At 40.6% G+C, this 23,965-nt stretch overlaps 1 protein-coding gene across 50 annotated transcripts in view; it reads right to left on the bottom strand.

Annotated features, from left to right (window-relative positions):
* Positions 1 to 23,965, bottom strand: part of TRDN (triadin) — a 1,056,665-nt gene that overhangs the window by 412,634 nt on the left and 620,066 nt on the right. For 48 of the 50 annotated variants that reach the window (XM_077486957.1, XM_077486959.1, XM_077486986.1 and 45 more), the window contains 8 exons: positions 23,587 to 23,631; positions 22,592 to 22,624; positions 20,832 to 20,876; positions 13,538 to 13,585; positions 11,873 to 11,989; positions 11,588 to 11,635; positions 7,218 to 7,262; positions 5,965 to 6,021 (listed from right to left, as the gene is read on the bottom strand). In XM_077486957.1, coding sequence (XP_077343083.1) covers positions 5,965 to 6,021; positions 7,218 to 7,262; positions 11,588 to 11,635; positions 11,873 to 11,989; positions 13,538 to 13,585; positions 20,832 to 20,876; positions 22,592 to 22,624; positions 23,587 to 23,631 — 438 coding nt within the window. The remainder of the gene's footprint in view (positions 1 to 5,964; positions 6,022 to 7,217; positions 7,263 to 11,587; positions 11,636 to 11,872; positions 11,990 to 13,537; positions 13,586 to 20,831; positions 20,877 to 22,591; positions 22,625 to 23,586; positions 23,632 to 23,965) is intronic. The other 2 variants (XM_077486978.1, XM_077487003.1) reach the window with 2 other exon arrangements.

The raw sequence follows: 23,965 nt of genomic DNA, 5'->3' as shown, positions 1-23,965 counted from the left end.
TAGAAATATGACACCGCTCAACCTCTTCAAAGAGGAGGGTAGGGGCATATAGTACGGTGTGCTTTTTTGGGTCAGGGAAGTGAGCCAAATGAATTAAGAAGGTCTGTGTGCTTGATTCCAAAAATTGTTTATAGACATATACATGGTCTACTGATCACATGTGTTGAATTCCTCCGAGATCCATGCCTCATTCATTTTTAGAAATGTGAGGTAGTTAACACTGTCGTGAGCTAGGCGAGTACGCTTATCGGTCACAATCCCCCCTGCTGCGCTGAACGTCCTTTCGGACAGGACACTGGATGAGGGGCAAGCCAACAGTTCGATTGCAAATTGGGCAAGCTCTGGCCAGAGGTCAAGCCTGCCCACCCAGTAGTCTAGGGGTTCATCACTCCTCAGAGCGTCCACATCGGCCGTTAACCCAATGTAGTCGGACACCTGACGGTCTAGGCGTTCCCTGATGCTGGATCCGGATGACACCTGTCGATGGGTCGGCTGAAAGAATGACCTCATATCCGAAGTCACCAACACATCTTCAAACCGGCCTCTTCTTGCAGGCGCTGTTGGATTGGTACCCGCAAATCCTTCTCTGGGAGTGGGAATTGCTCCTCTGCCAGCGCACGCAAAAGCAGAATGCAGCATTTCTCGAAGCAAGGCCTGGAAGTGCTGCATTCTGACAGCCCTCTGCGACGGCGGTAACATTTCCGCCATTTTGTGTTTGTACCGGGGATCTAAGTACGTTGCCACCCAGTACTGGTCCTTGACCCTCATGCTTTTTATACGGGGGTCCCTATTAAAACACTGGAGCATGAAGGCCCCCATTTGCACTCAAGCGGAAGGTATGTGGTGGTGGTGGTGTTGTTGGTGGTAGTGTCTTTGGGGGTGCACATAGCAGAGAGTGAAGAAGAGGGTGCAGATCGAGAGGATGAGGAGGGTGCAGAAGAATAAGGCTGAGTGAGCCACTCAACCAAGTCTGGTGCGTCCTTTAAAGTAATTGAACGCACCTTCTGCAACTTCCCACTTTGGCTCAAGGCTGTTGCTCCTGCCCTACCCCTACCACCCCTGCGGAAGGGCCTGCCTCTTCCTCTGCCTGTCATTTTTTAAATCACCCTGTGACAAAACTCTTAGTCCCTATACCGCTGAAGGACTGCTGCAGTATAGGGCAGCGGTCAGCAGTAGTGCACGTCAACCCTATGTATTGTGGACCGATAGCGGTCCTTACAGAACAGCAGACTGTACTGCACTCAGGCCTATGTACCGTAGCACCCTATACCAAGTTACCAGTCCTTATAAAAACTTTTGTGGACCAAGCAGGTTGTGTGTTAGTGATTAGCAGACTGTACGTCAGTCCCTATACCAATGAAGGACTGCTGCAGTATAGGGCAGCGGTCAGCAGTAGTGCACGGCAACCCTATGTATTGTGGACCGATAGCGGTCCTTACAGAACAGCAGACTGTACTGCACTCAGGCCTATGTACCGTAGCACCCTATACCAAGTTACCAGTCCTTATAAGAACTTTTGTGGACCAAGCAGGTTGTGTGTTAGTGATTAGCAGACTGTACGTCAGTCCCTATACCAATGAAGGACTGCTGCAGTATAGGGCAGCGGTCAGCAGTAGTGCACGTCAACCCTATGTATTGTGGACCGATAGCGGTCCTTACAGAACAGCAGACTGTACTGCACTCAGGCCTATGTACCGTAGCACCCTATACCAAGTTACCAGTCCTTATAAAAACTTTTGTGGACCAAGCAGGTTGTGTGTTAGTGATTAGCAGACTGTACGTCAGTCCCTATACCAATGAAGGACTGCTGCAGTATAGGGCAGCGGTCAGCAGTAGTGCACGTCAACCCTATGTATTGTGGACCGATAGCGGTCCTTACAGAACAGCAGACTGTACTGCACTCAGGCCTATGTACCGTAGCACCCTATACCAAGTTACCAGTCCTTATAAAAACTTTTGTGGACCAAGCAGGTTGTGTGTTAGTGATTAGCAGACTGTACGTCAGTCCCTATACCAATGAAGGACTGCTGCAGTATAGGGCAGCGGTCAGCAGTAGTGCACGGCAACCCTATGTATTGTGGACCGATAGCGGTCCTTACAGAACAGCAGACTGTACTGCACTCAGGCCTATGTACCGTAGCACCCTATACCAAGTTACCAGTCCTTATAAGAACTTTTGTGGACCAAGCAGGTTGTGTGTTAGTGATTAGCAGACTGTACGTCAGTCCCTATACCAATGAAGGACTGCTGCAGTATAGGGCAGCGGTCAGCAGTAGTGCACGTCAACCCTATGTATTGTGGACCGATAGCGGTCCTTACAGAACAGCAGACTGTACTGCACTCAGGCCTATGTACCGTAGCACCCTATACCAAGTTACCAGTCCTTATAAAAACTTTTGTGGACCAAGCAGGTTGTGTGTTAGTGATTAGCAGACTGTACGTCAGTCCCTATACCAATGAAGGACTGCTGCAGTATAGGGCAGCGGTCAGCAGTAGTGCACGGCAACCCTATGTATTGTGGACCGATAGCGGTCCTTACAGAACAGCAGACTGTAACGCACTCAGGCCTATGTACCGTAGCACCCTATACCAAGTTACCAGTCCTTATAAGAACTTTTGTGGACCAAGCAGGTTGTGTGTTAGTGATTAGCAGACTGTACGTCAGTCCCTATACCAATGAAGGACTGCTGCAGTATAGGGCAGCGGTCAGCAGTAGTGCACGGCAACCCTATGTATTGTGGACCGATAGCGGTCCTTACAGAACAGCAGACTGTACTGCACTCAGGCCTATGTACCGTAGCACCCTATACCAAGTTACCAGTCCTTATAAGAACTTTTGTGGACCAAGCAGGTTGTGTGTTAGTGTTTAGCAGACTGTGCGTCAGTCCCTATACCGCTGAAGGACTGCTGCAGTATAGGGCAGCGGTCAGCAGTAGTGCACGGCAACCCTATGTATTGTGGACCGATAGCGGTCCTTACAGAACAGCAGACTGTAACGCACTCAGGCCTATGTACCGTAGCACCCTATACCAAGTTACCAGTCCTTATAAGAACTTTTGTGGACCAAGCAGGTTGTGTGTTAGTGATTAGCAGACTGTACGTCAGTCCCTATACCAATGAAGGACTGCTGCAGTATAGGGCAGCGGTCAGCAGTAGTGCACGGCAACCCTATGTATTGTGGACCGATAGCGGTCCTTACAGAACAGCAGACTGTAACGCACTCAGGCCTATGTACCGTAGCACCCTATACCAAGTTACCAGTCCTTATAAGAACTTTTGTGGACCAAGCAGGTTGTGTGTTAGTGATTAGCAGACTGTACGTCAGTCCCTATACCAATGAAGGACTGCTGCAGTATAGGGCAGCGGTCAGCAGTAGTGCACGGCAACCCTATGTATTGTGGACCGATAGTGGTCCTTACAGAACAGCAGACTGTACTGCACTCAGGCCTATGTACCGTAGCACCCTATACCAAGTTACCAGTCCTTATAAGAACTTTTGTGGACCAAGCAGGTTGTGTGTTAGTGTTTAGCAGACTGTGCGTCAGTCCCTATACCGCTGAAGGACTGCTGCAGTATAGGGCAGCGGTCAGCAGTAGTGCACGTCAACCCTATGTATTGTGGACCGATAGCGGTCCTTACAGAACAGCAGACTGTAACGCACTCAGGCCTATGTACCGTAGCACCCTATACCAAGTTACCAGTCCTTATAAGAACTTTTGTGGACCAAGCAGGTTGTGTATTAGTGTTTAGCAGACTGTGCGTCAGTCCCTATACCGCTGAAGGACTGCTGCAGTATAGGGCAGCGGTCAGCAGTAGTGCACGGCAACCCTATCTATTGTGGACCGATAGCGGTCCTTACAGAACAGCAGACTGTACCGCACCCAAGCCTATGTACCGTAGCACCCTAGACAGACCAAGTTACCAGTCCTTATAAGAACTTTTGTGGAACAAGTGAGTTGTGAATGATTAGCAGACTGCAGCAGAAGGGCAGCAGTCAAGTATAATATTCTTTCTATATTTGGAAGAAAGAATATTATACGTGTACAAGCCTATTACCGTACCACTGATACCAGTCCTGAAAAGAACCTTTGTGGAACTAATAGTAACAGCAAGTCTTTAAAATTATCCTCACTGCCTGACACACTGCTTCCTGCCTGTCCCTATACAAATTGGCAAAAAAGAGTAGGCTGGAACGATTAGCTGGAACAGCTCTTTTGTGGACCTGATAGTAACAGCTAATGATGATGATGATGATGATGATGAAGAAAGACTAATCTGGCTGAGCTGTCCCTAAAATAGCAGCATACAGCGCTCTGTCCCTTTATCTAAACTGACAAAAGAAACTCAGGCTGCTGACCTAACACCTATACCAGTCCTGAAAAGAACTTTTGTGTACCAAATAGCTAGCGTTTTCTCTGTCCCTACTCCACACAGGATCCTTTCCCTACAGTGACAGAAGAAAGAATGTAAAATGGCCACCGGATCGGGTGTATTTATAGGTTAGGGGGAATGTCCAAGTGTCCATGAGCTGTCATGTCTCAATTGGTTGTCCTGTAACACATGATAAACGTGTCACGAAAGGTTAAAGTTCTTGTATACATTAAACACGTAAGTCCGCCGGGGCGAACGACGGAAAAAGGCGTTCGAACCCGCGGACGGCGAAAGTCGGAAATTCGCCGCGAAACGACCGCCGGGCGAACCGTTCGGCCATCACTATTCACTAATAATGTGTACCCAGCTTTACTGAATTTCATGCAGATAGTAAAATGCTGCAAAGCTTGGAGTGTTGGGGACGGGAAAGTTAACACATATTTTAAACGCAGTCTTCAAAATTTACTGAATTTTTTTCATCCAGTATTTTTCAGGGGTATTTACTGGATACAAAACATAAAATCTGAAGAGAATTAACATTAACCACTTGCTTAGCGGCTCACGCCAATATATGGCAGAGTGGCATGGGTGCGCAAAGCAATGTATCCATACGGTGCTGTGTCATCTGTGGCTAGTTGGCGCGCGCACACCAGTGGTGGCACGTGTGCCTGCCACACACCACAGGAGCATGCCCATGGGTCCTGCGGACTCAATGTCCACCAGTGGCCCGCGATTGTGGCACAGGGGGGCAGAATGGGGTGATTCCTATGTAAACAAGGCATTTCCCTGTTTTGCATAGCAACATTACAGGGATCTACTGCTCCCAGTGATTGGGAGCAGTAATCTCTGTCATGTTCTAGTGAGCCCATCCCCCCTACAGTTAGAACATGCTGAGGGAACACAGTTAACTCCTTGATCGTCCGCTAGTGTTCAACCCCTTCCCTGCCAGTGATATTTACACATCAGTGCATTTTATAGCCTTGATCTCTGTATAAATGCCAATGGTCCAAAATAGTGCCAAAAGTGTCTGATCTGTCTGCCGCAATGTCGCAGTCACGATAAAAATTGCAGATTACTAATAAAAAAATGAATAAAGATGCCATAAATCTATTCCCTATTTTGTAGACGAGATAACTTTTGAGCAAACCAATCAATATACGCTTATTGGGATTATTTCTATCAAAGATATGTAGCAGAATACATATTGGCCTAAACTGTGTAAGAAATTATTTTTTTAAATATTTTTGGGGGATATTTATTATAGCAAAATGTAAATATAGCTATTTTTCAAAATTGTCACACTTTTTTGTTTATAGTACAAAAATTAAAAACTGCAGAGTTGATCAAATATCACCAACAGAAAGCTCTATTTGTGGGAAAAAAGGATGTCAATTTTGTTTGGGTACAGTGGGGCATGACCATGCAATTGTCAGTTAAAGCGACGCAGTGCCCTATCGCAAAAAAGAGCTTGGTCAGGAAGGGCATAAATCCTTCCGGGGCTGAAGTGGTTAAGGAACTCCTTATTCATGCCTTATCAAAATCATATGTGACTTCTATCAAATTATTTCTCTGAACAAATGGTTTAAAAAATACCTTTCTTTGGCTTTACTGGCTCTTTGGGCTCCTTTTTGATTTTTTTCTCTGGTACTTCTAGAATAAATAGAATAAAGAATTGTGTATTATCAAATCATACAAAAGCCCAGTAGTGATCAAATATCAACAAAATAAAAAGCTCTGTTTATGTGAAAACAAATTATATAAATGTCATTTGCATTCTGCACTCACCAAGAGTGCACAACTATAACCACCACTTCTGCCTCCTTTATTCACAGAAGTTCTTTGAATGCAGGAAATAAACGTTTCAGTCATCTGCCCATCCTCCATTCATAGATAGTTTTGTCATTCATTGATAGAATAGCTTCTAGCAATGGGGTAGTTGGGCAAAAAGGGTGAGCATAATCGGGCACTCTTGATGAGTACCCGTCACAGCTCCCTTAGCTTCATTAATTCCCAATACACTGAAAGATTATGGCGGTGGGGGTAGGGGGAAATTGGAGGAGGACGATTTCTACTAAACAGGAAGCTGCAACACAATGAACAAATTGTACTGAAAATAAGTATTGTCCCTTGTGCTGATTTTTTTAAGGCTTTTTGAAGCTTTAACCTCATTCATTTAGTTAATTGAAAATGCTGCTTCTTAAAACAGACCTTCAGTCATTTTTTCAACTTCCCATCTATTAAATCTTCTGCCCTTGTTGTTTTACCTTTGGATAGTAAAACTTTTTTTGTCAGTAAATACCTTATACAGCCCACTTCCTGTTTCGTGTCTGGTAAAAATCCTAGGCTTATGACATCATGCACAGCTCTCTCTTACTCTCATGAGAGTTTGCCAGGAAGGGAGGAGTGAGTCATAAGAGGGCCAATGAAAGCTGGAGGTGAGTCTGTGTAGTTCCAGGAAGTGAACAGACAGCAGCTCCAGCTGCCCACAGTTAAAATGGTTGCAGCCAGACTCAGTGGAGGGAGATTTTTGCAGCATATTTGGTAAGTACAGAATCACAGTATATAAAACAATTATATGCAAAGTGGTTGGAGGGAAGCTTCAGAATGGCAAAGATGTTTTTATTACAAATGATGTGAGCAGACTGCAGTTCTTCTTTAAGCGAACTGATTCCAATTTGTGGGAACAAATAATGTTGGAAAAAATTGTAACAAACAGCAGAAAGAAGAAGCACAGCTCTGTTTTTCATAACACTACATATTCAAGATTCAAGAATACATACATACAAACAAATACACACACACACACACACACACTAAATATACTCTGTAGTTTGCCTTTAACTAACCTTTCTTTGGTTCAGCTTTTTCTTTTTTGGGTTTCTTAAGTGGAGCTACAGAAAATTAAATATTTATTTATTTGTTTATTAAATTAATACATAAATTATATATGTATTAAAACATTTGAAAATATCAGTAGAAATAATATTATATCTTGTTTTTCTATTTGTTAATGCAGTAAATGGTGGTGGAAATCAATTTATCCTTACTCATGAGACAGCTCTGAACAGAGGTAGAGGCTAAAGGAGTTGATAATCATCACTCAATAAATAGTGTGAAGACTTATCTGAGTTATCCAATCAAGTGAAAACCAAATTCCTGTTTATTTATTTTATCTGAACATGTCTGGATAATCAAAGTCAATTGTTGCCCAGTTTATTGAATGAATATTCTCAACTACTTCCCATCTAATATTCAGTACAGTATAATCAGTCCTAATTAGTTTATTTATGAGCACATTAACAGCTTGCCAACCAGCCTATGGCATCTTTACTGCTACAGGGCAGCCACTGTGTGCAGAATCATGCATCTAATGTGATTCTGCACCTCTGGGTAGGGGGCATAAAAGCACCAAAAACACACTCACAATTACTGGTTAGTCACACAGTTAACCCATTGATCACCATGGATGTTTAACACATTCCCAGCCAGTGTCATTATTACAGTGACAGTGCATATTTTTAGCACTGATCACTGTATTAATCTCACTGGTTCCCACAAAGTGCCAGGTAGTGTCAGGTTGGCTGCCACAATATCGCAGTGCCTGTATAAGTGGCTAATCACTGCCAATACTAGAATAAAAAATAAATAAATAAAAATTCCAGTATATATACCATAGTTTGCAGACTCTATAATTTTTGAGCAAACCAATCAATATGCACTTATTGGGAATATTTTTACCAAAGATATATAGCAGAATACATAGTGGCCTAAATGTATGAATAAATTTGATTTTTTTTTTTTTAATTATTCGTTTTATAGCAGAAAGTATTTATTTCTTATAAAATTGTCAGTCTTTTTTTTTTTGTTTTTAGCTGAAAAAATAAAAGACCCAATGATGATCAAATACCGCCAAAAGAAAGCTCTATTTGTGGAAAAAAAGGCCATAAATTACATTTATGGACATTGTTGCACGATCGCACAATTGTCAGTTAAGGTAACGCAATACCATATAGTAAAAAATGACCTGGTCATTAAGGGGGGTAAATCTTCTGGAGGTCAAGTGGTTAACCCACCTCAATACTGGGCACTTTCACCCCCTTCCTTCCCAGACCAATTTTCAGCTTTCAGTGCTCTTGCATTTTGAATGACAATTAATCAGTCATGCTACACTGTACCCAAATTACATTTTTATAATTTTGTTCACACAAATAGAGCTTTCTTTTGGCAGTATTTATTCGCCACTGGGTTTTTTATTATGTGTGAAAAAGCAAAAAAAAAAAAAACAATCTTTTCTACTGTTTAAAAATAAAACCAATAAAATCAAATTTCATAAAAAATGTAGGCCAAAATGTATTCTGCTACATGTCTTTGGTAAAAAAAAAATTCCAGATAAGTGTATGATAATAGGTTTGTGTAAAGCTAGGCTAAGTATCATTGAAAATGTATCAATCCTGATGTACTGAGCATTCTCATTTCTTGAGGCCCTAAACTTTTAGGACAGTACAGATTAACCTTTTTTGTAAAGATGACAGTCCAAGGTATTTAATAAAAGGCATAGTCATTTTTTTTTTTAAGCTACAATTTTTGCCCACAATAGTTTGGAAAATTAAGATTTATTTTTCTCCCACACAATTGTAATTCAATTAGTTATTTCTCACACATGGCATTGATAAACTTGCAATTACACCCCAAAATATGTTCTGCTGCTCCTCCTGAGTATGACAATACCATGTGTGGGACTTTTTCACAGCCTGGCAACATACAGAGGCCCAAAATGCAGGGAGCACTATCAGGTGTTCAAGGAGCATAAATTACACGTGTTGTTTCCTGAATACCCATCACTATTTTGAAGGCACTGGAGCACCAGGACAATGGAATTACCCACAAAATGACCCCATTTTGGAAAGCAAACACCCCAATGTATATTTTAAGAGGCATAATGAGTCTTTTGAACATGTGATTTGTTTCCACAAGTTTTTGAAAAATGTGGAAAGAAAATTAAAATGTATTTTATTTTACACAAAGTTGTCAATTTATAAGATATTTCTAAGACATAACATGCATATGGCAAAAATTACACCAAAATATATATTCTGCTACTCCTCCTGAGTATGGCAATACCACATGTGTGAGACTTTTAAACAGCCTGGCCATATACAGAGGCCCAGCATGCAGGAAGCACCATTAGGCATTCTAAAAACATAAATTACACATTTCATTTCCTAAGTACCTATCACATTTTTGAGGAGCACCAGGACAATGGAATTAGATGTGGCAGATGATCAAGGACAGATGTGCGCCAGATGATCATGGACAGATGTACCAGATGATCACGGACAGATCTTGCGTGGGACAGATGTGGGCATATGTTCAGTGGGACATATGCTTACTGGAACAGATGTGGACAGATGTTTACTGGGAACAATGTTTACTGGGACCGATGTGGACAGATGTTTACTGGGACAAGTGTTGGTGTTTTTTTTACTGTGTTGGGGACACTGTTTAGGGACACAGCTGAGTGATCAGTGTGTAAAAGCTGTAAAACACATCTCATACACACTGATCCCCAGCTTGCAGATCTGCTCTCTTCTCCTCGCTGACTCTGTGTGAGGAGAAGCAGAGCCGATCACCTGACAATGGCTCTTGTTTTACATTAAATGATAGCTGTGATTGGACAAAGCCGTCATGTGATCAGGAGATCCAATCACAGAACCCTCCTGCCAAGTGTTGTTGCCCGGTCTATGGGTGACACAGGCACATCAAGGTTACACCACTGCATGAGCAGGCGGCCACACGAGCCCGCTTCTTATGACACCACCCCCAGGCTGGGTGATTGGACACAGCCATCATGTGATCAGGAGGGAAAATTGAAGAGCCCTCCTGCCGATCTGAAAGGCAGGGTGTCTGGGGGATGTGCGCACATCAGGATGGTGTGGCTGCATGGGCACGTGGCCCCACAATCCCTCTCCTTCTGAAGGAAATTCAGGAACATCCACTCAGAAGGAGGAGGCACTCACCTGGCCGTATATGTACAGTGCCTGGGTGGGAAGTAGTTAAAGTGTGTTTCCACTTTTGCTACCACATTGGGATACCACCTACTATATATTTGTTAAGCGTTCCTTCACATAGGAAAAAAAAAAGTTGTTGCAAAAAAGTTTGCTATATTCACACTTATTCTCCTCCCGGCCAATCAGGAAGCAGGTACAAACCATGATGAGGAAGAGAGCAGGGGAAGGAGAAGCCACTTCCCATCACTGCCATTGATGGGGTAAGTGCTCCTGCTCTCCTGACCCGACCGGCCGCTTGGGGGTGGCTGTGGGTGTACTGTAAATTAACTTAATTTTAGCCTTCAGACTGACAAAAAGTCCCATAACATTGCAAATTATGTCATGGTACTTCCTATGTAATCACAATGCAGAAGCACTGTATTTACATTGCTCTGCTACATAGAATATACAGTACTCTTTGCTAACATGGTCATTGTTCTGAAAATATAATTAACTATGTCTAGCTATGAACTTAAAGAGGAGGGCCGGTTATACGAAAAAAAAAAAAAAAAGTCAGCAGCTGCAAACACTGCAGCTGCTGACTTAATCAACACACTCACCTGTCCAGGGCGCCCGCGATGTCGGCCGCCCGAGGCCGACCCGTCCCTTGGCTCTCGGGTCCCGGCGCCGCCATTCCTTGTAAGGGAAACAGGCAGTGGAGTCTTACGGCTTCACTGCCCGTTTCCTACTGCGCATGCGCGAGTCCCGCAGCTACTGCGCATGCGCGAGTCCCACAGCGCTTTCTGAAAGGGACGCGCTGTGTTCTGGAACACACAGTTCCCAGAACACAGCGCGACCCATTACCCAGAAGACGCCACGACGAAGACAGAAGACAGAAGACAGAAGATCTCCGCGGAGGAGGAAGAGGAAGATTAGGAGAAAGTGCCTAGCAACAGGCATTTCTGGTAAGTAAAAAAAAAATTATTTTCATTTTTTTTTTATATTTTTTTGTAATTTTTAATATTTTTTTTTGTTTTCAGGGTGGCCCTCCACTTTAAGACATTTATAAATGTTTAAATACAACTGTTTTCAGATTGTTTCACTCATCAAAAGTAGGATCACCATTAGCTACCAGACCACCCAAAGAAATGTTATTGTGAAACAATTTTACAAATTTCCTTTTTTCTCCATAGAAATTAGAAATAAGGTAAATGTTATAACATTGTTACCTTTTTTTGATTCAGCAGGTTCCACTTTATGTTCTGTCACTGGAGTTTCTAACAATGAAAACATGGGTTATGGCATATTGGATAGTAATTACATTTTCTATATTACATATTTCATGTAAACATATGTAGAATTAACCTATAGCTAGTTGTATGTACATATAAAATATACAAAAGTTTAATGGTCTTATACCCATGCCTGCCACTTTTAATATTGTCCTATTTAAGATTTAATTTTTCTTTTTACAATGGTACCTTTTAAGTCACAAGTATACCATATTTACTTACCTACAGTAATGTTATATAGTGGGTATAAAGAAAGATTAAGGTCCCCTCCTAGTCGGGCAATTCCTTCTTGAAAGTCCTGCAGAGCAGCCAATATCTTGAATAGAGCACTTGTCTCTGCTGAATTAATTAAAAAAAAAATGTACTTTAAATTAAAGTAGGTAAACCCTCTTTAATTATTTACTTACGTAGCTATGTTATCTTAACTACATGCAGGCACTGTGTCTATTTTTCTCCAACATTGTTTACTAATATGTGAAGTGCCTTCAAATTATTGCTTTTTTTATTGCCTAGAGCACATTAACTGTATTTACAGACAGCACTTGTGCTGCTTTCATGTGCAAGCAGCCATAGAACTACACCACCTGTGAGCACTGGCAATAGAAAGATAAGCATATTGCCCTGTTGTCTTGTAGACCAGCTGCAGACTACAAATATAAAGCTGATAACACATTACCATTTCACTACACTATTGGCAGTGTTGTTAGCCCACGGAAGGAAGGAAGGTACAGCCTGTATATCTTTAAAGTGGCAAAAAAAAGTCTTTAAGGACATTCAATATTTTCAGAAACCATGGATACCTATGGAACCGTGAATATGCTGTTATATAACTTTTCTTAGGTTTATTTTAAAAATAACAGATTAGGTTTATTTTAAAATAATACCATGAATATCCTTTACTTCATTTTTAAATGGGTACCTGTGCTTAACTTTGAATGTAAAGCTGGCCATAGATGGATTAAAATGTGTCCGGTTCAGCAGGGACTGCTCCAATTTCGATCAGTGTGTGGCCATCCTCATTTGACAGAAGTCGAATGTTAGATCGACTTCTGTTAAACAGACAAGTTGGAACTTTTTTTTGATCAGTGGCTATAGCCAGTCGGCATTGGTTTTCTCTTTTTAGGCATTTAAGTATATGTTCTGCAATACAGAAACATACCTTGTGATCCTTATAGTAATCCATTATCTTTGTATTTTATAACTGAACTGACATTTCATACAAATGTATCAATTTTCCAGCTATCTTCTGTAAACTACCAAACCACTCCTCCCAGAACAAGAAAGCAACCTGGGGTTAAAACTTTTTTTCTCCACTATGGATACAGTGCAATAAGTGAGCAATGTCACTTACCTAAGGACAGTAAGTGTGTTACTAGCAACACCAGCAGTTGCAAACAAAGGAAAAAGGCCTTAAAAATAAAACTAATACCACCACCACCAAATCTAAGTAATGGTATATGAAGTATGTTACAATTTTGCATTGGGGTTTAGATTACACATAAAAAATATTTTTTTTATTAAAAAAAATCTGTATAATTAAATACACTATGCTACTTTACTAGTATTTTTGCACACGTAATATGTTTTAGTGACAGGGCCTTAACTGGTTTCTGAAGTACATAAGCATTACAGTATTAATTAAGTAGCACAGAACTTGCCGATGTTAAAGATAAAAAGAAGAAAATCAGCTTTACTTTTTTTTTGTCTTTATCAAGTCTTTGATTTTTACAGGTTTTTTTTTCAGTTAATGATCCAGCCCCAGTCTGGCTCCTCGTGTCATCTATAACTTCATAATGTGTTAGTCATAAAAATTACTTCTTGTCTTTCCTGTTAAAACTGTCAGGCTGACAAGTTATGAGATAAACCTCTTTGAATCTGTGTAATTACCTATTTTAGGCTCCTGTAGTTGTTGGTCCTCTATTTCTGGTTGTTTTTCTGCATAAAACCAATAAAATGTGGACAAGTTAAAATGCTATAAAGAACAACTATACAAAACTATCCATTTTGGTGGCGCGACTCTATCTATTTTTTTTTAAGTTTTTGATAGACGGTGCAAGATAGGATACTATGTCAGCTTTTTATTGTTTATAAACAAATTGATGAGCTCTTTGAAGTGGAGTCACACCCAAAAGTGGAAGCTCCGCTTATCTGTCTCCTTGAGGAAAGGGGGGGAACGGGTATATGTTTTTGACAGGTACCTACCCCCACTCCCGTCGGGGTTTGCCGCAGTGAGGTACGTCAGAAGTTTGGCGCCTCCTCCTTCCCCATGGACATTCAGAAAGCGCAGCACATGCGCAGTAGAGAATCCACTGTGAAACCGCAAGGCTTCACTGCTAGCTTCCCCTACAGGCTATGGTGGCAGCAGCACCCGAGATCCAATGGAATCATTGGCTAGGGTGCGGACATCACTAGATTCCAAGACAGGTAAATGTCCCAATATTAAAAGTCAGCAGCTACAGTATGTGTAGCTGCCGAATTAAATAGTTTTCCGGGGGGGGGGGGGGGCTGGAGCACCGCTTTAATCGGTGTGATCAACAAGCCTGAAATTTAAGGGAAATCTGACCAGGACATAGAACACAAGGCAATCACTTTTAGCAGAGTATAGAAGACAAATGACAATAAAGATCTTTTGATTGGGGTTCATTTGATGATGTTTTATAAACTATCCTTCATATGTCAATCCAAAACAAACACAGGAAAAATAGTTGCATTTTAATCAAATATACAGATTAACTGAGGAAAAACAGTTGTTTGTTAGCAATAAAGCATGCATAAAGCAAGCTGTGGAGACTTTCAAGTATGCAGGCTGATTTCTTGTTTAATGCCAATAAAATATTACAAACTGCCATGGATACTGCCACATGTATGTCATTGAGTTTTTGACCGCAGGTCAATTATTCCGATTGAAAGAGAATGTTTGAAGAAAAAAAAATGTTGATTATGTATCAAAGTATATATGGCCTCCATTAGGATGATTTCCTAAAGGTGTAGAGAATGGTTGCTTTGAATACCCAGCCATGTGCAGGTGAAATTTAAAAAACAGGGCTTTTTCTGAAATGTTTTTACACATGATTGGATGATGAACGTGAGAAGAAAAGATTAAGTATTTTTTACTAGAAAATTGCTTAGAACCCCCAAACACGACATATTTGTATAAAGCAGAGGCCATTGGGAATAAATTGGTGGGTTTTGCAATTTTTTATGTCACATGGTATTTGTGCAGAGGTTTTTCAAATGCTTTTCTGTAAAAAAAATTGGACAAAATACACTTTTTGGAATTCTAATGCACAAAACACAATATATAACCCAATTTGTTTGTGAAATATATTAATATAAAAGATGATATTATGCTAAGTAAATAGATACCAAAAACAATTTAATTTTACTATCCATAGGTGACACTTTAAAAGCTTTTACAGGTTACCACTTTATATTTATAGAGGGGGTCTTGTGCTAAAATTACTGCCCTTGATCTGACGTTCACAGTGATGCCTGACATGTGTAGCACAATCGCTGTTTTTGTGCATTTGAGACCAATGCATGCATTCACCATTGCGAGCATGGGTAGACAGGGCACTTTCTTTTTCATTATGAATTTTTTTTAGAACTTTAATTGCTGTCACAAGGACTGTAAACATCCTTGTCACAGCAATAGGCATGTGACAGGTACCCTTAATGGTGAGATCTGGAATCTATAAGACCCTAAAATCCCTCCTCTGCCTTTAAAAGCATTCAAAACACCAAGATCAGTGTTTTGTATTGCTTTTTTTAAATGGCGCTGTTGACTTTCAGGTAAACCAAAAAGTGATGTCAGGTCATCGCTTCTAGGATACCATAGCAGAGAGCCAATTAAAGGCAATCCAGGCTTTGTTCAATTCTATGACCAGCCAGCAGACATGCCAGCTGGTCGCTTGGGTCAGCTGGAGTGGGAGGGCCCAAGAAAGCTGTGAAAGGTGGCAGGCCATCCCCTCCTGCTGCTCATAAAATCAATTCAGCAGCTAATTAGCCACTGGGATAGCTTTTACAAGAGAGCTAACTACTGGCTCTAAGAAATAGTACCTGGGTGATGCCAGCAGCTACAGGCTTTATCCAAGTATAACCACTTCAAGTCCAGAAACATACGGGTACATTGCTGGTCACCAAGTGGATATATACAGTGTAGACCAATGTTAAATGCAAATATGTACCGCCCTTCTAAGCCACTATGAAGGGCAATTTCAATGTATGCTCGCCACGCATGGTATGTCATTGTTGCTTTTCTTATAAACGTACAATAAAATATAGATTTTGAATATATACATGTGTTATATTTATGGTGGATAGGTTGTGACTGGTAGATAGGTTGTGACTGATGTTATATTGCCCCATGTTCTTTATAAATAATTTACTATGATTAATGTAAGCACAGCTTCACATTATCGATTAAAGCAGGCTGTTAAAAAAAATGGGCAATCTAGCCCAGCACCCCCCCCCCTGTGGTTGGCTTCTAAACATTTCTATCATACATATTTATATCCTCATTTCACCCAATAGAAATAGATGTATAAAGCAAAGCAAACTTCTATAAAATGAAAGGTTCATTAGTTCTACTGTCCTTTGTAGCCTAGTCTTATAAAATATTACTAAGCATGTTTTAACTGATTAGAAACTTCTGAAAAGCAATCCTGAATAAGTGCTAGAAGTACACACAGAAACATTGTGACAAAAGTTTATATATCTCTTCTATTCTCTCAATTCCCTCTCTCCAGAGGGAATACTATTTGTTATTTAGAATGTAACCCATTGAGAATTCTGCAAAGCAATGCTACCTTTGTCGTTAAGCTACACAGACACAATTGATCTGTACAAAGAAGCAGCCAAGTAGGACGAAACAACAAAACTAAGCACTGGAATGCATGTTAGCAAAGAATTGAAAAATATCCCTCAGGTTCCATATTTTATATGTTAATTATATAAACTGTTTCTAATGTGTCACACATCAATGCTTTTTAAAGGGGTATCTAACTGACTGAAAGACTTCTACTTATTGCACTTAGGACAATTCTAAGAATAAAAAACTTGCAAATATGAGTAGAAGAATTTGACAGGCTCTTTCTCCCCCATGTGCCCTTTTTAGGAATACCCACCATGTCTAACTACAACTTGACCAACATCCGTTTTTCCTTGGTTATGTTTAAATTGTATATTTTACTGCGTCACGGATAAAACCATGTTGGGAATACCCTTGCTGTTAAACCACCCCTTTGTGTGCAAAACACAACCTAAATTGAAATAAAGTAAATTGTGGGTGCTAGGTTGCATCATGTGTTTGCTTGATTGTATCATATGTTTAAAGGGTCAGTGCACCCAAAAGTAACAATCCAATTCTCAGTAAATACTGAAAAGTTAAAAGAGTTTTAAAAGCAGAAGTTTTTTTTTTTATCTTAATGTATTATATGCATTAACGTGGATGTAAACCTGATTCATGAAATTGAGCTGGGCACACATATCTGCAGAGTTTTCTTATCTCTCTTCAAAGCACTGTGTCCTGTAGCTGTCTCCTGCTCCGTTCTTCTGTTATTAGCCTGATAAGTTCTGACAAGTTCTCTGTCACATATTATAAAATCAGCCTGAGTTTTGTGTCGAGGGAGGTTGCTATAAATAGATTAGCAGTGTGCTGAACTATTTAGAGGCAAGCTGTGCATGTGTGGGGAGGGGGTTTGTGCCTTTCCTCCAATCAGCTTTCTCACATAAGGTCTCATAATGTATAGCAAGTATTCACACCCAGTGCTGAATGAGGAAGAGAAAATTCTAACAGGACGTGCACCTTCTAAACAGTATATACAGCTGAAGACAGAAGATATGCATGTAAAACTTATGTAGGGAGATTTGTGTATCATATACCCTTCACTGGGTATATGTGAGGGTTTACATCCACTTTAAGATGAAAAAAATCGGTGTGTAGCAGCCACCCCAGCACCCCCTAACTACTTACCTGAGCCTCATCTCTCTCCAGAAATGTTCACAAATGTTTAAGCCATCCTGGACACTCCTCCAGATTGGCTGAGACGCAGCAGCAGTGCCATTGACTCCTGTGGCTGTCAATCAAAGTCAGTCAGCCAATCAGGGGGGAGAGGGGGCAGGACGGGCTGGAGCTCTGTGTCTGAATGGACACATGGACACATGGAGCTGTGACTCGGCTCCAGTGCTCCCATAGGAAGCTGCTGACTGTGTGGGCACTGGATAGGAGTGAGGGGCCAGGAGCAGAAAAGAGGGACCCGAGAAGAGGAGAATCCGGCTGCTCTGTGCAAAACCAACTGCACAGAGGAGGGAAGTATAACAACAACGTTTGTTATTTTAAAAAAGAGACTTTACAATCACTTTAAAGCATAACTAAGCATTACTTTTACCTGCACTGTGCAAAAGTTTTGTAGAGCGTAGCTCCGAACCTCCTCTTGTCAGCACTGTCTGCTCCTTTTCTTTAGTAACTATCCACAAAGAAAGTGCTTACTAAGAAGGCAGACATGTGGGCTGTCTCCCAAGCTGGCCTCTGTGTATATATAGACACAGAGTGAGACTTTGCCCCATCCCCTGCTCTCTCCTCACTGGATTTGATTGACACCTTCATGTTCAGTAAGGAGATGCTGCTCTTTTGCACAGGGCTGAGTTTGGGCTCAGGTAAGTTTTTTGGTGGGGGGCTAATCTTGGCTAATCTTCAATGATTCAACAAACAGAGCTTAAAGTCTCTACCTATGAGGAGAGGGGTGTGTGCCTTTCCTCCAATCAGCTGCCTTGGCTGTATGACCAGGCTTCACAGTGCTGAACAGGAAGAGAAAATCTCCTAGCACAATGTGCACTTTCTAAACAGTATATAAAGATGAAGACAGCAGATATACATGTAAAATTTATGTAGAGAGATTTTTTTCATTCCTGTGTATCATCTGAGACCGTTCACTTAACTGGGTATATGTGAGGGTTTACATCCATTTTAAAGTGGTTGTAAAGGTTAAAACATTTTTTTTACCTTATTGCATTCTTTGCATTAAAGGAGAATTCAAGTATCTTTTTTAATGCAAACACTTTGAAATTGCCAGTAATTATTGTGCATATATGCATACTTGAAAATCAGTGTGCTTTCATTACCTATATTTTATCCATTTCGCAAAGTCTGTTATATTTACGCATGTTAGTGGCAGGTGGTGAAGATGCTCCCTATACCCTATATCACTTATAGTGTCACTCAAGGTGCTCTGGCAGATCTGGTGTCTCACAGGAATATAAGGGTGCAGGCTTTCTTATGCTTAATCCAGTAAAGCAGGGAAGTATGAGGGGATGAGAGACGCCACACACCACTAGCTCACAACAGGTGAAAAGAAATGAGAACGGCCTCTGCCTTGACCTCCTCCTCAGCCCCATCTCTGATGCATTTAACCTTGCCCATCAGGGCTTAAATCGGTTGTAAATCATGACTTGTAAAACAAAAAAAAACCACCTATAAAGCAATTGTATAATATGCTAGTATGCATTGCATACTAGTACATTAGGGAATACATACCTTAGCACGAAGTCCTTCCATGGCACGCTGTCACCGCTGAGAGCATGCTGTCACATCTTCCCCCCCAGTCTTTCTTCCGGGTTCACGCACTATGACTGTGTGATTGGCTAGAGCCATGATGACTTCACTCCCATGCATGGGCCTGGGTTCCGGCACAAAGCTCTCACGTTCCGGCAAGATATGCCAGACCTTGAGAGTGCATGTGCTGGTGATGTCAGTGGCTGCATGCAGGGTGTATATATCCTAAAATGTACACATTTAGGAGATATTCATTTTACCTACAGGTAAGCCTTATTATATGCTTACCTGTAGGTAAAAGTCACAAAGCAGGCTTTACTACTCCTTTAATCATAGAGGTGAACATGGTTGCTGCTGCTTGAGTTGAGAAATTCAAACATTCTCTCATTGGAATTACTTCCATTCTTTCACAGGAATCACATACATAAATACCAAGTTTCTATGGGACTTTTAAAGTGCAACTACACCATATTATAAAAAAATATAAATTGTAATACAATTTATAGAATACATAATTCTGAATGAATACAACAATATAACACAGAATCAATATATACAGTTGCAATGCGGATACGACTCAACATGTTTCGCCATACATCATAAGGCTTCTTCAGGAGAACTTTTTAATCTCGCATAGACATATAATCACGGTGCATTTTTACTAAAGTCCAGGAACTGTATCTATTGATTCTTTGCTATATTGTATTAATTTCCAATTATGTATTCTATAAATTGTATTAACATGTATATTTTTGTAGTTGCACTTTAAAAGTCCCATAGAAAATTGGTATTTATTGTATAGGTAACAGAATGTGGCGCTATAAATATTTTTCAGTATTTCAGTTTGTTTAAAAACGAATCACATACGTAGTTGGGTGGGTCTATCAGCACACTTATCCACCCTCTCTCCTGCTCTTTTATCAGCCACTTGTCACTTGTTTTACTAAATGTAAATCTGTTATCTATCAGTTCAGAAGGGAAAACACAGGGCAGATCTAAGAAAATCAACAATATCATGCAATAATATGTTCAGATATTTATGCAAATATAGTAGCATAATGGCATACTAAAAGGAAGAAGTGAAAAGCCTATGACTTTTGAATTGTGCCGGGATCAAGTCGAAAGATCATAAAGAATCCTAAGTCCAGCTGCTATGTCTGTGTGTTGTTGGAAAACCTATTAAGAAGGCCACAATATGCCCAGTTTTACAAGTAAGCAACTACACAAGGAAACTTTGTACTGCTTATAAAAAGAAACTTTAGCTCTGCTTTAAACTTCCTGATAGTTTCTTCTATATTTTGGGTTCCCTGTCCATCATATGATAAATTCTCATCTTTGCTGATGTTTTTTTTTATATAAGCTATGTATGTTTAATTTACAGCTATGTCAAACCATGCCGTGCCTTGCAAGCCTAAGGTAGAGAAGCCAGAGAATAATTAAGAATAATTAATAATTGCTAGCATGTATCCACCAGAAAGTAATCCATGTTTTTGAACTTATGTCCCAGTTTAGCCCAAGGGTCACACACACTAATAGATTCATTATTTTATACTTAAACAAGCTATAGTCAGTGATGGGCAGAAGAGTTCAATAAATACAAAAAAATCTATATTGTGTGGACACAATTACCTTGGGTTACTTCTGGTTCTTCAACAGCTTGTTTTGGGGGTTCCTCTGTTAAAGACAACATAAATTTGTGAATTTCTGAACAGTTTTTCTAAATGCCTAATGATTGGATTTTAAGAAAAATAAATTGTGATAATAAATAAGAAAAAGATTAATAGCTTTTATTCTGCATGTTTACTTTATTTGACTTTCAAAGGTTTTTATTGGTTACAGGTACAAAGGATACAAAGATATCAGCCGCATAGCACCAGTAGAGAATAAAGAGCTTGAGTCTGGTGCGTAACAAATAAGGCCAGACAAAGTACATCATAAGTGCATGTTAACACATAGTGCGGATTTTTAATAGTGATCATAAAATGGGTCCCAGAACCGTCACGGGCTCCAAAGGAGGCCTGCTACGTGACAGGGCGGGGACCACTGCGGATTTAGCACTCGGAGTGCAGCTTATTGTAAACTGCAAAAAACAGTACAAGAACTAAATCAGGGCTGCCAATAACATATGTTACCTCAATAGGTATCAAAGAGATATGGAGGATATACACAAAAAGAGAGAAGTAAAGAAGGAGAATAGGGGAACCGAGGGGGTAGGAAGAACGGGGAAAGAGGAGGAGTAGGAGGACTAGATGAAAGAGGAGAGGAAAGAGACAGAGGCGTTAGGATGAATAAGAGGGGGGAAAGGGGGGAGGTCGGCCGACTCACACCAAATAAAACGGAGGGCATACACTAACAACTGGATATGGGGATATGTATGTTTAAGGGTCCAGTAATTGTCTGTCAAAGTTCGGTGGCAGGTAGTGGTCAACCCAAGGTTGCCAAATTTTAGTGTGTCGAGGGATCTTGTCCAAAACACTGGCTTCAATTCTGCTATGGATCATAGCTTGTGTGACCCGATTTTTCACTTCAGTTATATGAAGGACTGGGTTTTTCCATGCTTTGGCAATTGTTTGCTTGGCTGCTGTAGTAAGCTGTAGGGATAAGCGTATTTGCGCCGTAGTGTGGGAATCCGGATAGAAGTTCAAAAGAGCCAATGCAGGGTCAGGGGTTATTGGCTCCTGGAACATAGTGGATAGCATTTGGAATATTGTTGCCCAGAAGCATTGCACCACAGGGCAGGTCCACCAGATGTGCATATGGGTACCTCTTCCCCCACAGTTGCGGAAACAACTTGGCGAGTAGGACGGTAGAAATTTAGCAATTCTGTCTGGCACTAGGTACCATCTCATAAGTACTTTGTAACTCGCCTCAAGGGCAACAATATTGTGTGACGAGATTTTCGTGTTGTGCCAAACACTGGACCAATCCTCCTCATCTATGGTTAGTGATAGGTCTTTGGCCCACTGTTGTGCATAAGTCGGAAGTGTCGTGGACTGGGAGGTAAGGTGTTCGTATAGTTGAGATATAATGCCCGGTGCATGAGGGTCGGAGTCACAGATCTTCTCAAATATGGAAAGTGCATGTAGATTTAGAGCCGGGTTAATGACCCCCCGCACGAAGTGAGAGATTTGGAAGTAACGAAAATATTCCGTATTGGGAAGTTTGGCTTGGGTTTGAATGGACAGGAATGTTTTGACAGCGCCACCAGTCACTAGGTCACAGATTCGGGTTAAACCTGCCTGGGCCCACGCCCAGAAAGAGGCAGGTTCAGCATATGCAGGGTAGAAATGTTTATGGCCTATGAATGAAAGGAGCGGGGAGTGCAGGGACCGTAAGCTAAACCGTTTATGTTTACTTTATTTGAAATGAAAAGCTTTGGAAATTGTTACCTGGTTGTTCTGGAATAAGTTCCTTTTCTTGTTCTGGAAAGAAATACAGTTCACATTAGAGTGAATCTATCACCAAGAAAAATGTTCCTGTACATACAATTCACTTATTAGATACAATTTCATGTCTTTATCATGCCTATCAGTGCCTAGATTAAAATTGTCACACAAGAATGCACTCCCTGAAAACATTTACGAGTTTATGCTTGAAAAGTGCGTAAAGAAGTACATTTTTAGTTGATTCTAGCAACAGTTGGTTTCTAGATATTATAACTATGATTCAGGGTTTAAAATGAAACAATAATTAGAGTTGGTTGCTAAGGCAACCATTCACAATCCATTCTGCATGGGTCTGACTGCCACCATTTTCTGAGTTTTCCGAGTTTCAGCTTATGCAGCGTACACACGGTCGGACTTTCCGGTGGGAAATGTTGGATGTGAGCTTGTTATTGGAAATAAATATTTGATAGCAGGGTCTCAAATTTTCCGCAAAAAAACGTTGTTGTCGGAAAATCCGATCGCGTGTACACAAGTTGCACAAAAGTTCACGCCTGCTTGAAATCAAGCAGAAGGAGCCGCACTGGCTATTGAACTTCCTTTTTCTTGGCTCATCATACATGTTGTACATCACCGTGTTCCCATGTTTGTAATTGTTGGCCAACGTTTGTGTGACCGTGTATATGCAAGACAAGTTTGAGCCAACCACCTTCGACCAAAAATTTATGGTTTTGTTGGCGTAAAGTCAGATCGTGTGTACAGCGCATTTGAGTTATTGCACCTCAATATTATCACTTAAGAACTTTTACTCAATAAGGATGTTTGAATAAACATATACATGGACATGGACATTGATTGCATGATGTAATAACAATTGCTTAACAATTGCATTGTCACAAACACTATCTATCTTGAAAATAATTCATGCCAAGTAATCTTTTGGAGATTGATATTAATTTCAGGATATATATGTACATTATATATTTAAATTAGGAATTTACCTTTTATTTCAACAGCAGGTGGTTCTTGTTTTTGTATGATAGCCTCTGTGAATCATACAGAAAAAAATACAGTTAAATTTGGGAATTTAAGACTAAAATTACATAATACCATAGAATCAGATTTCACCACTGCTGGTGGATGTTTCTAATACTCATTAGAAATGGGGAAGCTACTTGGATTAGTAGAAAAATGACTTATGGAACAAGTCCAGATGAATGTGATTAACTACTACAGTATCAGTCATACCAGTAAATCAATATGCCAAAAAAAAAATAGTCCCATCTAAAGCCTTGGCCATCAGATCAGAGCCACCAATTACAACCTTTTAACCCCCATAGTAGCTGCATGGACAGATGTGGCTATAGTTGGATTCCTTAT

The sequence above is a fragment of the Lithobates pipiens genome, unplaced genomic scaffold, assembly GCF_037356315.1.
Source record: "Lithobates pipiens isolate NorthernLeopardFrog02 unplaced genomic scaffold, aLitPip1_a1.2 Scaffold_18, whole genome shotgun sequence".
Lineage (NCBI taxonomy): Eukaryota > Metazoa > Chordata > Amphibia > Anura > Ranidae > Lithobates > Lithobates pipiens.
This window is presented reverse-complemented; position numbering and strand designations above follow the sequence as displayed.